This window comes from Manacus candei, unplaced genomic scaffold (genome assembly GCF_025592945.1).
Source record: "Manacus candei isolate 608988 ecotype Guabito, Panama unplaced genomic scaffold, ASM2559294v1 h1tg000071l, whole genome shotgun sequence".
Classification (NCBI taxonomy): domain Eukaryota; kingdom Metazoa; phylum Chordata; class Aves; order Passeriformes; family Pipridae; genus Manacus; species Manacus candei.
Window position 1 is genome coordinate 9,656,162 of NW_026138119.1, and position 16,725 is coordinate 9,672,886.

A 16,725-nucleotide genomic window follows, 5' to 3' on the forward strand; every position below is an offset into this window, starting at 1 on the left:
TTAATGTGCTGATTTCACTTGCAGGTTGACTTTGCAACAAAGACAGTTGTTGGCAGCAGGCAGAGGGGAGCTGGTTTCCCACCATGGGGGGAGCCACTGCCACCCCAACACCTGGGAAGAGCAGCCCTTTTCCAAGCTGCTCCAGAACCAGAGGCTTTGCCAAACCACCCACAGCCCGGGCATGGGCACAGCAGGAGCCCAGCACTGCTCAGGGGGTCTCTGGTGGGCTGCAGTGCCCCTAGGCAGCTCACACACTCCCTGTGAGGGGACAGGGTTGTGCCAGCCACGCTGAGCCGGTCCCTCCCCATTCCCAGGAGCTGGAACAAAGGCCACACTGTGCTCGGCTGCAAAACAGCTTTTCCTGAAGTTTACGTGCAGCTAAAAATACCTTGAGAAAGTCGTGATGCAGCTGGCTTAGCTGGGCTCTGCTGTGGGGCCATACCTTTACTCCTGATAGGAGCCAGGCCAGCAGAGACCAGCCACCCCCACACGGCCTTGGGAAAGGTCCTCTCTAAAAATTCCTGGAGGGAAAGAAGCTGCTGCCCCAGACAGGCTAGAAAAAACCCAAACCCAGATAGCAGGAGCAACAACAACACACTGATAGTGCAGAAGAGCCATCTTACAGTGCAAAGCAGAGATCTCCCTGAAGCCAGAGGAGTTTGGTCTCTCCCATTCATGGTTCAGCTGCTTCCCTCCAATCCACACCGGGACAGGGGTTGTTTTCTTGTACCAGTGGATGGGGAGGAGTCCTGGAACGACTCATGGTTTGCAGAAAGGAAATGCTCTGATCCAGAGGGCTGACACCAAGACTTCTGCTGAGTCCCCTGGTGACACTGCATTGCCACCCAGACACATCTTGCCACGCAGGAGAGGTTGGGCCTGTGAGAGCTTTGTGACGTTTGACAAGGCCAAGTGCAAGGTCCTGCACTGGGCTCAGGGCAGTGCCAAGCACAAATACAGGCTGGGCAGGGAGGGGATTGAGAGAAGCCCTGGGGACAACACCTTGGGGGTGCTGGTGGAGGAGAAGCTCAGTATGCCCTGGCCATATGCCCTGGGCTGATCCCACAGCGTGGGCAGCAGGGGAGGGGGGGATTCTGCCCCTCTGCCTCCTCAGGTGAGACCCCCCTGCAGAGCTGCTCCAGCCCTGGGAGCCCAGCATGGACAAGGAGCTGCTGGATTGAGTCCAGAGGAGGCCACAAAGATGCTCCAAGTGCTGGAGCCCCTCTAGAGCCAGGCTGGGAGAGCTGGAGGTGTTCACCTGGAGAAGAAAAGGTGCTGGGGAGACCAGAGAGCCCCTTCCAGGGCCTAAAGGGGCTCCAAGAGAGCTGGAGAGGGACTTGGGACAAGGGATGGAGGGACGGGACAAGGGGGAATGGCTTCCCACTGCCAGAGGGCAGATTTCAGTTAGATATAAGGAAAAAAATTCTTCCCTGTGAGAGTGTTGAGGCCCTGGTACAGGTTGCCCAGACAAGCTGTGGCTGCCCCCCATCCCTGGAAGTGTCCAAGGCCAGGTTGGACAGGACTTGGAGAAACCCATTCTAGTGGAAGGTGTCCCTGTCCCTGGCAGGGGATGGAATGAGATGAGCTTTAAGGTCCCTTCCAACCCAAACAAAGGTTTCCCTGCACTCACTGCAGACCAGCACAGGAAAAACAACATCGTCATAGCTGTGGGGGGGTGCAATGACCACTCATCTGTATTTACACTGTTAAACAAATGATCCAAGTCGAGCTTCCTCCACCACAGCTGCTGAAAGGGCTTGGGCTCTTGTCCCAGCAGTGCTGCCAGGCCCCTGCCAGGGCAGAGCTGGCAGCCAGAGGAAATCACCAGCCCTTCAAATCCATCCTCCCTCCGGAGCGAGGGGAAGCTCCCTGCCCACGCCCTGCCCTGCCAGCAGCCAGCCAAGGGCTGGGAAAGGTCCTCTGGCAGCCTCTGCCCAGCACAAGAGCAGGGCAGGGCTGGGGTTCAGGAGGAACCAACCACACAGGGACAAGGACACTGAGCTGCTGCATCCTGCCTGGGTTCCCAGAGCTGTTCTGCAGCTCCTGGGTTAGTGGCCTGTGCAGACAGGCCAGTCTGACAGCACTGGTGGGACCAGATCTGCCTGGGCTGCATGTTCCAACCAGGACCATCTGCCATACCCTCCTGCCAGGCTGGCTCCCCCCAGCCCCAGCCTCTCCCTCCCTGGGGAGCTGGAGGTCACAGCTGGTCACAGCCCTGTCTCCACAAGGCTGATGGTCACCACCACCAAGCCAGGACCTCCAGGATGGTGCCAGCAGGGAAAGGCACTGTGGGGAAGCCAGAAGGGGGTTGGGAGGTGCCTTGGTCACTCAGGCACAAACACAACACACTCAGACAAGCTTTTATTACTCACTCCTGTGAAACCTCACACTGTGGGGTGCTGGGACAGCCAGCCCAGAGGTCTGAGCACACAGCAGGCTGCAGGCCAGGAGACATGGAGTGGCACAACACACCCCTCTGCCTCGCCAGGCTGCATCCACGGCTAGACTGGGACAGAAGAGATGAACATCACCAGCCAGGCCAGGGAGGGGCTTGTCCCGTTCTGCTCTGCCCTGGGGGGGCCTCCCCTGCAATATTGGGGCAGTCTGGGGGACACAATGGAAGGAAGAGCTGAAGCCATTAGAGAGTGTCCAAAGGAGGCAACGAGGATGGGGAAGGGCCTTGATTTGAAGCCGGGGGAGGACACTGAGGGCACTTGGGGTGTTCAGCTGGAGAAGAGGAGACTGAGGGGAGAGCTCATGGCAGTTCCAGCTTCCTGGGGAGGGGCAGAGGAGGTGCAGGCCCTGAGCTCTGCTCTGGGGGGACCAGGGACAGCACCCAGGGAATGGCTGGAGCTGTGTCAGGGCAGGGTCAGGTTGGATCTCAGCAAAAGGTTCTTCCCCCAGAGGCTGGTTGGCACTGACCAGGCTCCCCAGGGCAGTGGGCACAGCCCCAAGGCTGCCAGAGCTCCAGGAGAGTTTGGATGATCCTCTGGGGCACAGGGTGTGACCCTTGGGGATGGTCCTGTGCAGGGCTGAGGGTTGGACTGGATGATCCTTGTGGGTCCCTTCCAACTCCACATATTCTGTGGTTCCGTGAATATTCTATGTTATACTCCCTCCATCCCCAGAAGAGGAGGATGATATTTGCTCTACAACCACAACTGGGAGCTGGAAGGTGCCTCTGCACCCTGGGAGTGGCTGAAACGGGGCTCCCACCCCAATCCCCATCTCCCCCCACTGGTACCAGCCAAGCAGACGGCTGTGGCTCTGCTCCCTCCTGCTGCACACACAGGTGGAGGAGCAGGAACAGGCTGCTCCTTTGGAGTACACATATTTTTTGGTTCTTCTAGCAGAGGAACAGCAGGCCAGGCCATATGGCAATTCCTCTCTGGCTACTCAGCGAGTGATGCATTAATTGTGTTGGCCAAATCAAGTAGCACAGAAAGGTACCCAGTGCCTGCTGGTGCCCACGCCATGGCTCAGAGCAATATAGTCTTCCTGCTGCTCTAAAATCAGCCCTCCCTCTTCCCTGGGGAAGGTGAGCTCCTCCAAAGGTGCTGAGATGGAGTGGTATCAGTGTTGCAGATGCACAGCTCGGGTACTGTCCTCTGGAGGCCCTCCAGGCAGGGAGCAGGAAAGCAGCAGGTTTGTGTTTTCCACTCTGGGCTGGAGGAATGGGCAGCTCTACCCCTGCACTGTGCTGTGGGACACTGACCCCCCAGTCATCACTCTGCCAGCATCCTGCTCACCCCTTCCCTCCTCTCCCTCTCCTGTCATCCACCTTTGCAGCCCAGAAAAATGAATATTAGATACATAATACATCTCAACACTGATGTATCAAGCAAGGGGTCCGAGCTCTTTAGCTCACAGGAGGCTGCAGCAGAGCTGTCAGATGAGGAGAGGTAATTTTGCCCATGCCAGGGCACTTGAGGTGATGCTGAGCCATCACAGCTTTAACAGGAGGGCTCAGCTCAGGCTCTGGTGAACGAAGCTCATACACGGGATTACAAACTGTAACAAATGAGGGAAGTGCACACACAGACACAGTGCCACCCAGGGAGCAGCCAACAGCCAGAGCAGCAAGCACAGCCAAAGCTGCCAGCAAAGCCTCAGCGTTCAGCTCGAACAAGAGCTCCCCTGCTCTGTAAGGCAGGGAGGGAGCACAGCCCCAGCAGGCTCCACCTTCCCATTCATGGCACCAACTCGCTCACAGCAGCTTTGCTCACACACAGACACGGCAGGAACAACCCCCAGCACTCCAACATGGGTAATGATAAACCTTTCTGTAACACAGGCAGTGCACCACAGAGCCCAGCATGGAGGAGAGGGCTCCACTGCCCATAAACCTCTGTGTCAGCACTTTCCAGGGACATTCTCCATGAATTAGCAGGATCTGGCAGTATGGCAATGCTGCAAAAAAACCTAGAGGATTAACTGATCTACTGAGGCAAGAAATTGGGAAGTGCTGAGGAAGCAGTGACCCAAGGCAAGTGCAGATCCTTCCGCGTGGTTTTCCTGGGCTGAACCTGCTCCTGAGCCCGGCAGCTGAGCGTGGGCAGGAGCTGGAACCAGCACATCCTTAATGGCTCACCACTGCCCATGGGCACCCTCCTGCTCCCTCCTGGGCAGGGGCTCTCCAGGAGCATCACCTGCTCACACAGCAACTCCTGAGCACAGAACGAGAGACACAGGTCTCACAGTCCTGCTCAGTCAGGTCACCAAGTTTTTTAAATTCAGCTGGAAGCCAGGAGAGTCACCCTGTGCCAACTGCTGGCCATGAAGGTGTTGTGCCAGGCCGGCAGAGAACCACCCCAGGGAAGAGGTGATGCACAGCTGCCCCTTTTTAGCTCTTTGTGCAAGAAATCTGCCAGCAGAGGAAGCGTGTGGAGCTGCCAGGAAATCCCTGCAGTGCTCCGAGCTAACTAACAAGCTGCCAGAAGAAAGGTCAGCTGGAAATTACAGCCAGCTCCCTGCACGGGTTCAACTCAGGTACAAGGAGGATTTAAAGGGAATAAAAAAACCCCAAAAGTCTACCTTTGCATGCACAGGGCGAGGGCTGTGTGTGCAGCTGGAGATACAGGGCAGAAACAGCCTCATGTGGGTGCAGGGACACAATGAACCTGCTCCTCTAAGGACAGAGCTGCAGCAGGGAGGGGGAGAGGAGCAGGAGGCTCCACGGAGCTGAATCACTCCATTATATTGGATCAAGAGAAGCATCTCTGTGTTTGAGAGTGGTGGGTACAAGCAGTGCTATTCTGTACTCGCTGCCACTTGATCTCCTGTGCTGCTGACACCTACAGAACCCCAACAGCCCCCACTCCACTTGCATTTCTTTGCAAAGAGATCCCCCCCCCTAAAAAAACCGGCACCAGGGAGCAGTCAAAGCCCAAGTGGGAAAAGCAAATCCCCACCTCAGCCTCCCCTCAAAGCAGGCAAACAAGGAGCCTCCCTGAGAAGCCCCTGTGGGCTGAGTGACCTCTGTTGCACTGCACTGTGCTCTCAGCAAACAGAGCAGCGAGAGGCTCTGGAGCAGCTGGCACGCTCTGCACTTCCCAGCAGCTTTTATGTAAAGAGCCCGAGTTCATTAAACCCTTGGCCTGTGTGTGACTGCCAAGGCTGCAGCACAATCCACAGCTCCTCACGGGTGCCTGCTGCCTCCAGCTCCTGCTCAACTCCAGAGGCTTTCCCGGAGCAGGGAGGATGTGCTGCTCCAGTGGGGACAAGCACTGGGTCGGCACCAAGGCGAGCAGGGTCCTCTGCAGCAAAACACTGGTCACCAACCGGCCGATGCTCCAGTGGCACAGCCGAGTCCTCCACACCCTGGGTGCTGCTCCAAGACAGGGGAGAGGTGGGAAAGTGCCTTAAATAAGTGTCTTACATTGCAAAGTGGGCATCTGGGTTATTTCAGGGCCTGCCTCCCTTCTCATGCAATGGTACAGCCCTAAAAAACCCCAAACCGCTGTGTAATAAAGCAACGGCTGGTGCCACTTAGGACAAGCTGCCCCCTCACTTACTTCAATGCAACGGTGTGTGGGAGAAGCGTGGAGTCTCTCTTAGAGACTTAAAGAGCAATCGAAAAGCCTCCATAGTTTTGCAAACCTGCTCTCCCCTTCCCCCCACGTGTCCTCAAAGAGCACGGATCGCTGTTTTTCGAACCTCCTGCTCAGGATGTGGGAAGGCAGAGCACGGGGCGGGTTGTTTTTCAGGCTGAGCCTGTCCCTGCACCACCTCCCCAGCACTGCGGGGGAACCACTGGAGCACCAGCCACTCACCAGGGACCTGTAAGACAGAGCCCCGTCGGCTGGGTGGCCTTGGGGACATCTGGGATCCTCCCTCAAGCCGAGCCAACACTACCAGGCTGGATGAACCCTCTGCAACAGAGCTGGGGATGGTGCCAGTGGACAGCCCGGCATCACCCTCTGCCCCAGGGCACAGCCTGGCTGCCAGCTCCCCCCAGCACAGACACACTGCTTCCCCTGCCTTTTTGGGGTTTTTAGTACACTTGTTCAAAAAGAAGAGGTAGTGGGGGAAAGGCAGGAACAGAAGAGTCCTCTGAGGCAGAAGCAAATTCCTCCCCTTCCTCCATTCATTTCCACTCGTGCTGCTGGGCAGGGACGTCCCCTGTGCGGATCAGCTGCTCCGGCAGCAGGGCAGGAAGGGCTCCCACGGTCCTGCCCTCCCTCGTGCTGCTTGCTTCCCATGGCAGGGAAAAGAGTGGTGGGCACAGCCAGCCCTCACCTGGAGGAACAGGTATGGATTCACCCTGGGGGGTTCTGTGTGGTTTTTACACACGTGGCAGGGCCATTCCAGATGCCACTGCAGTGAGCTTTGCTCGTGGTGCTCTGTCACCGGTGGCTGTAGATCCTGACCAGGGAAAAAGTCGTGTGCTGGCAGTGTGGGCCAGCTCCTTTGGGAGTCTCCTTGGAAACGTTTCCAGCTCCCTTAACTCACCCACACCCTGGCACCTGCCATCATCCACCAGCAAGCTCACCATGCCAAGTGCCAGGAGTCCAGCCTGCCTCAGTTTCCCCTCCCAGCCAGGGGTCAGCCCTGCAAGGAGCCCCCCAGGGAACACCCATGAGGGACATTCTATCTGCCTGAAGCTCCTTTGTGCTCTCTTCAGGAAAGGCCAGGACAGCTGGGAGCTATTCCTGGAAAGACTAAAAACACCATGGCTGAGTCAGCACCGAGGATCCCCCAGCAAACCCCTGCCACTGCCCCACTGCCAGGAGGACACGGACAGACAGACAGGCACACACAGAGGCAGGGACACGGAGCAGCAGCCCAGCTTCCCTCTGCTGTGCCAGCCCAGACAGGCATCAATGTCACGGTGAGGGCTGTGACAGCAGGGTTATCTCTGTCCCTGTGCCGCAGGCTGGAGCTGTGCCAGCCCCCAGGGCTTTTGTTCCCACATCCACAGGAGCCAGCACAGCAACTGCCAGGGGCAGCTTCAAAGTCATCCCTGCTGGTGGACTCGGGGCCAAAGGCAGGGCCAACACCACCCCCTCCCATCCTCATCCCATCCAGTCCTCACAGAGGCCCGGCCATCCTACCGGGCACAAACACTGCCTGTCCAGTTCCTGAGCATGAAGGGCAAATCCCTGTGAGCACTGCCCTTGGCTGCATTCCCACACACAGGGACAGCCTGCCCTCTCCCTGCCTGCTTCCCTGGAGCTGGGAATCTGCAGCTGAGAGCTCCAGCAGTTGTGTCCAGTGGGACACAAAAAGCTGAAGGGCAGAGGTCAGTGACTGCGAGTACCCAGCAGGCTGTTCCAGACCAACTGCTGGTACTGGGGCCAGGCTTTGGCCATGATCACACTGCAGCTCTGCAAGGCAGGACAGCAATGACACCACAGCACACCTCAGCTTCTGAGCAGGCTCAGATTTCCCCTTCAGTTCATTGCACCTCAGACAAGTCAGGCACTGCCAGCAGCCCAGCCCTGCCACCCAAGCTGGCAGAGTCTGTGACACCAGCAGGTGACAGACAGCAGCACTGCACTGGGCAGCACACAAGGGTCTGGGTCCCAGACAAAGCAAGAGCCAAAAGACTAGGGTTTTCCATGAACAGTTTAAGAACTGGGAACACCAAATTTTGGCTGTCTTTGGAATTCAGGCCTTCCAAGTTGACACTTCAGAGCCATGAAAATGCATAGTCATCAATGCATCTTCCTTCCATCCTTCCCAGCCCACACTGGTCCTAGTTGTCAAGGGGACGGCTCCCAAGGGCAGCCTCACAAGAACTGACTGCCAAAGCAACCACTGAAGTCTCCCAGAGGTTGCAAACCCAACGAACAGCACATCTGCCTCTTCCCACTCCAGCCTGGCTTGTGCCACTGCTCAGCTTTACCAGGACAGAACCGACCACAAGATCACAGCTCTCCCTTGAATCACTAAATACTAGAAGCAAAAGGTGCATTTTTCAGCTGTAGGTTTAAACCTTTCCACGAGTCCAGACTCATTTGCAGGCTCCAGCCCCCACCTCATCTAAACTCAGTGGTCTGCAGCACCTCATAAAGGGATTTTGTCACCCTGACATTCATAGCCAGGCTCTGTGCTCAGCCCTGCATCCACAATCAGGCAGGAATGTCTCCCACTGCCCTCCCAGACAGTTTACCTCCCCCTGCAGCCCCCAGGCCATGAGCCAAGAGGTGAGCCAGCCAGCTGTCTCCCTTCCCAGGGACCTGGAGCACGCAGCACTCTCTCCAGTTGCTGTGGGGATGAGGTCAGTCTCCCCTCCATGCTAAAAGCTCTGCTTGCAAAATTGCTGAGCTAGCAGAAACTGCCACTTCAGTTTTAACCCACTTCCTGTTATTAGATAAAACAGTATCAGAGGGCTGAGCTCCTGCTATCCCAGGCTTTTGCCATGTTACTGTTACAGCCACTGCCTTCAGCAGGTGAATACTGGCACTGCTTGATTTCAACAGGAGCCAGGGCACAGCATGAATTATTTGTGGTAAGGCTGACCTATTTAACAGCAGAAAGACAGCATTCATTCGGGCCCAGATCCCCCCAGAGGCTGCTGGTGTCACTTTACCCCATAGATAATACAACCCTGTCACCATCTCTGGGCATCTCACTTGTGGGTGATGCAGAGGTAACTGTCCCAGGCTGGTCCTGCCACGCTCCCAGTGCTTCTCTTGGAGCACAAGTGACACCTCCAAATCCCCTTCAAACTACTCCTGGTTTCCTCTGGCCAGCTTTGAGAAGAGTTTTGTGACCACCATAGTCAACACAAGCAGGAAGTGGGGCAGAGTGAACCCACAGGGCCTTGAGACAGCAGAGCAGTCACTGCTGACAGCTCTGCTTCAGGCAGACCAGGGCCAGAGGATGCCAGCAGGGTGTGCAGGGTGCCTGCCAAGTTCTGCAGCTACTCAGGATGCTCCTCTGCACAGCTCCTACTAAGCTCTTGTAGTCTCTAATATTGGCTCCCATCCCCTGTGCACAGGCCAAGGCAGCCTGTGAAGGGGTATCTCACGTGGAGAGGGTGCTGAGGTCTGGGTGATCCATCTCTGCAAACCATCCCAGAAGTGCAGATCTCCTCCAGGTCTCTGTGGCCCATACCTTTGTCTGCCAGGGACAGGGTGCTGTTGAAGTACTGCTCCTCCACGGTCCAGGCTGTGTCGTTGATCTTGTTGGACACCCCACAGGACCCAATGCAGCTCACCTTGATGGCTGTGGAGAGACAGCACACACGTAAGCACTGGGAGAAAGCAAAAACCTCAGGTTCAGACCTGCTTCAGGTACTGCACAGGAGCAGTGCCTCGTGAAAACACACACAGGGTGCGGAAATGGAGCAGCAGAATCAGGTCAGCTTTCATTTCAAAATCATGTTTTCCCCCTACTCCCAGCACTGCTGAGCACTCCCTGCTACCCCGGTGCTATTCCCAGACATTATCACCTTTGAAGTCCTCATGCTGGCTTCCTTGCACTGTGAAAGCCCTTACCAGCAGTAATTCCAGCTTTCTGAGAGGTGAACCTCTCTCTAGTTTTCCCCCAAAAGCAGCAGTTTCCCCTCCTGATTCACAGAACAGCCTTGGCACTCTGGCTGACAGAGAGACCTCGGTGGCAGAGGCTGTTTCTTAACCTTGGTGCTCTCCTATACACTTGGGTGTCCCTGTCCAGACAGGGATGAGCAGCAGACAGCTCTGCTGCCTCCCAGCCCACAAGGAGCCTGATGTCCCACTGTCCCTGGGAGCAGAGACATGTTCTGCACAAGCCCATTAGCCAGCTAAACAAGGTGTACAACCCTGTCTGAAGCAGCAGCAGAAAGCTGAACCCCCTAGTGCAGTGTGAACAAGTTCTTTGCTGCTTGAGTTCACAGCCCTGCCAACCTCAGAGGACATCTCCACCCCTGGGAGCCTGCTCCCAAGTCCCAGAGTCAGCCTCAGCTTCAAAGGATTGCAGTGAAAGCACTTTGCCCATTAACACTTGTCCTGCATCAGGACCTCCAAAATGTTGATATGCAGGGTGTTTCCCAGCAGCCAGACACCACTCCCAGGTGAGTGGCTTCCTCCTCTGCTGGGGACACAGGGCTCAGCAAAGCCACACAGCACAGTCTGGAGGCACCAGAGATGCCATCTGACCCTCCAAAAGCAAGGACAGTAATTTGAGCTCTGTTCGTGCCTCGCCTGGAGAAAGTCACCCCTGAGCTCAGCCTGCAGCCTGGCTCAGAGGAGCCATGTGGCTCTCAGGAGCCATGTGGCTCTCAGAGCAGCTCCCCACAGACATTTTCAGTTAGTCTTGGCCAATACTCAGCAGGTTGAAATTAAACTCTGATGTCGACACCGGACCACAGAGACAGACAAACGTGACAGACTGGCCGTGCTGCACAGCAGGAGAAGATCTGCAGTGCAGCCTCCACGCAGGGAGGACACAGGCACACCTACAGTGGCACAAACAGTCCCCAGGGCTGTCTCCCATCCCAAATCCCACCAGGCTTTGCAAGAGATTTAATGGACCCACAGAACTGCCTCACCCCATTTGCCATGTGCACAGTTCTGCTGGCAGGAAGGTGGCAGGAACCACCCGACAGACCCCGTGCCCATCTCACCCATCTGCTCCCCGTAATCAGGCCACAGCCACAGGAAGTATCTCCCTGGGAAGCAGGTGGCCAGTTTGCCTTGGATTAAGAGCTCTCCCCATCCCCTCCACAAGCATTCTCAGTCCTGCCAATACCACCACCTCCACCCACCTACCCAAACACCAAGTGATGCTGCTTGCAACCACCTCAAACAGCTCTCCAGAGCACCTGCCTGGCCACTGTGACCTTGTCTTCCATGCAGGACAGTGTGGAAGGAACCCCAAATCCAGCCCTCTCTGCAGGGGGAATGCCGAGTTCTTACCCAAGCCCTGGTAAAGGAGGGTGCTTTGCTGTGTGCAGTCAGGTGGAATGAGCTCCTCAGGGCTTAAAGTCTCTAACCCCACAAGGAAGAACAGCCTCCCCCCCACACACCTCCTGCCAGACCCTCACAGCTGATCACAAGTGAGAGGAAGAGCCTGTTGTGGTCCAAGTGTTGTTCTGTACTCAAGGACAAAGGATAAGCAGCTCCAGATGCCAACTCTCATTAACCAAACACAAACACAGCACCAAGGCTGACATCTCTCACTTGTTCGTGTCCCTGATGTGCGCTGGCATTTCCAAGGCAGGGCAAGAACAGGAGCTGCCCACCCCACAGCACACCTGGGCTGAGCCCTCGCAAGGTGAACCATCACAGCAAACCCCTGGCACACCTCCAGGTCACATCCAACTCTCTCTTTTGCAAGATGGCAAAGCCAAAACCACGGAGGGGTCTCAGCATCAGCAGTCAGAGAATCTGCTCAGTTGGAGGGGACCCACAAGGATTATCCAGTCCAACCCTCAGCCCTGCACAGGCCCATCTCCAAGGGTCACACACTGTGCCCCAGAGGATCATCCAAACCCTCCTGGAGCTCTGGCAGCCTTGGGGCTGTGCCCACTGCCCTGGGGAGCCTGGACAGTGCCCAACCACCCTCTGGGGGAAGAACCTTTTGCTGAGATCCAACCTGACCCTGCCCTGACACAGCTCCAGCCATTCCCTGGGTGCTGTCCCTGGTCCCCCCAGAGCAGAGCTCAGTCCCTGCCCCTGCCCAGGAAGGTGGAACTGCCATGAGCTCCCCCCTCAGTCTCCTCTTCTCCAGCTGAACACCCCAAGTGCCCTCAGTGTCCTCCCCCGGCTTCAAATCAAGGCCCTTCCCCATCCTCGTTGCCTCCTTTGGACACTCTCTAATGGCTTCAGCTCTTCCTTCCATTGTGTCCCCCAGACTGCCCCAATATTGCAGGGGAGGCCGCCCCAGGGCAGAGTAGAGCGGGACAAGCCCCTCCCTGGCCTGGCTGATGATGCTGAGTGGCATCCTATGTACCCCCACTCTCTTGCTCCTACCTGGACATACCACCATATCTCCAGGCTCACAACAAGCCTGTCCTGCTCTGAGTTAGCCCAGATAACACAGATGGATCCAGTCAAATCAAGTCCAGACTCAACCGCTTCACTCCCACGTTTTTCACACAGAAGATGTGAGTGAGAAAAGCCCAGCCAAGAACTGGGGAACATTCCCACCCTTTGGGAGCAGCAGCCCCTGAGCAGGCTCCCCCTCAGCCACAGGAGTTTATAGATCCCCACCATCTGTTGCAAGGCCCAGATAAGGGCAGGCTCCAGTTCCAGCCTTGCTGCACTGCGGTGTGGAGGTGCTCCTGTTCCTGGGAGGCAGGTGGGTGGGAATGCTCAGCCACACACACATTAGGGTCCAGCTCCCTTCCCACACAGACAGACTCAGCAACCAAAGGCAGTGGGTTTGCAGCCTGACACTCAGAGCCAGCCCTTGGCTGGTGGGCCCTGCTGCCGTGGTCAAACACCAGGGCTAAAGTCAGACCATGTCCAAAAGTCTCCCTGCAGCCAGCAGGGAGAACCCAGGGGTTTCTCCAGCACAGGCACAGGAGCTGTCAGCTCCAAGGCTTCTCAATTCACCACTGACATCCCAAACTGGCTGGTTGCAGCCAGCCTTTCCTACAGAGGAGGGACAGTCCCTTGACTGAGAGCTCTGGGGTTCTCAGGAGTCTCAGTCCTGTACCCCCATGAGGGCAGCCCTCTCCAGCCACATTCCTGACCATCACACACCCTGGGGCTGCCATTCCAGGTGCATGAGGGCAACCAAAAGGGCAGAAAGCAACATTCCCAGCTAAAAGGCTTGAAGGGAATTTCACAGCAATGAAATTGCAACATTCTTCTACACTCCCCAAAGCTCTCAGCCTACCATCACCAGGCACACGATGCAGGATGTCAGCAGATGCAGGACAAGCCTTGGAGCAGTTCAGGGGGCAGAGATTTGTTATGGAGCATCTTCTCCAACCTGCTCCAGAAACATGAGCTCCCCCCATCTCAGTGAGTGGGAAATGGGGTGGCCAACATCTCTGAGCACAGGCACTGCCCCGTGGCTGACAGTGGGGCTCCAGCTAGACACAGGGATCACATGTCCCAGCTCATCCCTCAGGCTGCTGGAGGAGCCAGCAGGTCCCCAGGTCCACCCACAGTGCTGGGGGCAGCAGGTCCAGGACAGCCAGACAGCCCCCCCAGTTTCATTCCCAGAGCCCAAGAAAGCCTGGCAGCCACAGGGGTCTCGTTCCCCCCAGGTTATCTGTGAGGTTTCAGAGGTGCCCAGTTCAACAGGTCAAACCATTTATCTCATTCCTAACCAGGTTTTGGAGTAACTAACCATGAAATCAGCCTGTCCATGAGCATCCCACGGGCAGGGGAGATATTGGGGACTTGCTTGGCTATCGTGCACAGGCTCCTGTCCACAAGCAGAAGGAGGGACAGGGGCGTGTGACAGGTACAACTCGGGTGGCTCTGGGTGCAGCTGCCACCCAAAAATGGCACTGGCAGGACAGGCCTGGCAAGCTGGCACTACCAGAGCTGCTGCAGCAGCAGCCACCTGAGGCACAGAGATTTTCAGCCTGACTGTCAGGAAGGAAAATGTACAATCTGAGCCTTTCCAAGGAAATCTCTGTGCAAAGCTGCAAACAGAACAAATAAGAGAAGTTTCTGCATCAGAACAGGTCAGTTCTAGTTATTAGGAAGCTACTAAAAATGCCTCTGGAATCCAGTGGCTACCAGTGGCCCCAGTCACCATGTTCCTGCTCCCTGTTTACCCAGGGTGATTTGAATAAATACAGGAAAAAAACAAAGTCCAAAAACCGTGAGGGAAGTGGAGGGGGGAGGCAAAGGGCAGCAAGTAGGGAAGAAATGAATGATGAAGCCATCCAGAAGACAAGAGCCCTTCTCCCCCGCAGTCCCTGGGGGATCCAGGGAAGCAGGCAGCTCCGCATCCAGCCACACACATCTTTAGCAACACGCTGCAGCACGCGCCAAATGCTGGAAATAAAAGGAGACAGCTCAGCCATATCCATCTCTGCACTAAGTAAAAATAGAGATGCCAGGAGCTGGGCAGGACTGCCTTCTTCCAAGGTGATTTAAGGAGAGCAGCAGGAGACTTCAAATTACTTTTTCTCACGATTTAGTGAGATGCCCTTCCTGGGGGAGCTGGTGTTTCATCTCAGGCAAGAGGAAAGCACAGGACACGCGTCCCCTCCCCTGCCAGGGGCAGGTTGTATGTGCACATCCCTATTTCCAAAATCCAGTCATGTCCTGAGCAAGCAGAGACTCACTGGCCACCCTGCACTCAGCTCCAGTCCCAAGTGAACTCCTCCGGCTTCAAGTCCCATCTGTGTCACACACCTGCCACAACAGTAATGGGCAGAGGTGGATGCCGATATCTTGGTTGGTTTGGGGTTTTGGGGGTGAGCAGGGGAGGCAGCAAAACCAGTTCATAGAATCACAGAATACTATGAGCTGGAAGAATACCATGATCCACCAGGATCATCAAGTCCAGCTCCTGTCCCTGCACACCTCAACAATCCCACCCTGGCCCTCAGAGCGTTGTCCAAACCCTCCTGGAGCTCTGGCAGCCTTGGGGCTGTGCCCACTGCCCTGGGAAGCCTGTTCAGTGCCCAACCCCGCTCTGGGGGAAGAACCTTTCCCTGAGATCCAACCTAACCCTGCCCTGGTACAACCTGGCACAGCTGGGGGTGGTGGCTGTTGCATTTGGCAGCAGTTTACACAGGACAAACAGACCAAATGTCCCATCATTCCCTTTCCTCTGCAAGGACAGATGAAGAACTGGTGACCAAGCTCTGTAACAGCACTTAGGAAAAGCCCTGGGGTTCTGCCAGCTGAAGCCTCCCCGAGTCACCACATGGCCTCAGCCCTGCCTGCTGGACCCAGAGGCTCCAGCCATCCCTGGTGCAGGGAAGGAGGGGCCCAGCCCTGTATCCATGGGATGAGATGGATGGCAGAGCCACCCTGTGCATCCGCAGTGACCTCATGCAGGACAAGGGACCAGGGCACACATTTGTAACCAGAGGGGATCTGGGGACTGAGACACCCTTTGGAAAACTTGTGTGCACCTGAGTGCAGATAACAGGGGAGCAGAGGAGGAGAGAGTGCTGTGGGAGTCAAACAAGTCTGTATCAGAGAAGTCTTCATTTCATGGCAACCAGCCATGGGGAGCCAGAGCCCCCCTTCCTCATCCCTCTCCATCAGAGCCACGGCAGACAGTGATCGCTTTTTAATTAGATTCCTTCAACCTGCCGTCTGAGCGCCAAGAGCTGCAGGGACTGAGAGCATCTCATGAGCTGGGAACGAGCCATTTTCCATCCCAAGGGTCAGAAACAGCCCTGGGAGAAGGGGGTGATGGATCCTCCTGAACCCCAAGCCCTTCCCAAACCCACAGTAGCATGGACCTGTCCTTGACAGAGGGATGGGCTGTGGCAGTGGCAGCAGGAAGTCACCTCAACACAGCACCACAGTTCCACCTCAGAGTGACACCCCTGGGTTCAGCAAAGATCACAAGTTTGGGTGATCTTTTAGATCTTTCAGCCCTGTAGAGGCCCTGTCCTGGATCTGTATGAAGATGAGGGGTTTGGGGTTACCCAAACTGCCAGCAAAGCAGGATCAGATGGTGCTGGGAAAATGGAAAGCCTGGGAGAGAGCAAGACCCACACACAGAGCAAGTTACTCGCAGTTTGTAGAGAGTGGGTAATTCCTAGAAAAGTTCCATGAAAAGTGGACACCAAGGAAACTGAAACCCCAAAAAGGGGTAGGATGAGGCTTTTTTGTACTGCTGATGGCCTTTACACTGAAACACACCCATACAACATCAGACAGAAAGGGCTCATGTCTGCTGAGCAGGAAGGCTGGGAGCTCACAAGACACACAACTCCCTCGTGCATGAATATAGTAAGACACTACTAATTAAAACAACAGCTCCTAATTAATTCTCAGATGTCCCCATCCTTCTGGGTCCATCCTGTCAGTTCTTGAGACACAAATAGTCTTTCACAAGTCAGTGAGGCAAGAGCAGAGCTTACACCAAATGCTGGAGGCAGTGGTCGGTTTGGCACAAGCTTCAGGATTGTCTGGGGAGGTTTTTATTTTCTTCCTTCCCAAGAGCCCAGCACAGGGGCAGGAAAGAGACTTGGCCCCTAATGTGGAAGGAGTTGTCTAGAAGAGTAGTCTATGCTTTCCATCTCAACTCAAATCCAAGCCTGTACCCAGGCCCCAGGAGGTGACTTGTCTGGAGCTGACACTCGTGGAGCAGCATCTCCCACACCACCAGCAGCCCTCAGCACATGGAGGACTTGGATGCTGCTCC

At 56.0% G+C, this 16,725-nt stretch overlaps 1 protein-coding gene across 1 annotated transcript in view; it reads right to left on the bottom strand.

Annotated features, from left to right (window-relative positions):
* ARRDC1 (arrestin domain containing 1) overlaps window positions 1-16,725 on the bottom strand; it is a 39,976-nt gene that overhangs the window by 12,211 nt on the left and 11,040 nt on the right. The window contains exon 2 of the mRNA XM_051808003.1: window positions 9,562-9,672. Within this exon, the coding sequence (XP_051663963.1) occupies window positions 9,562-9,672 (111 nt within the window). The remainder of the gene's footprint in view (window positions 1-9,561; window positions 9,673-16,725) is intronic.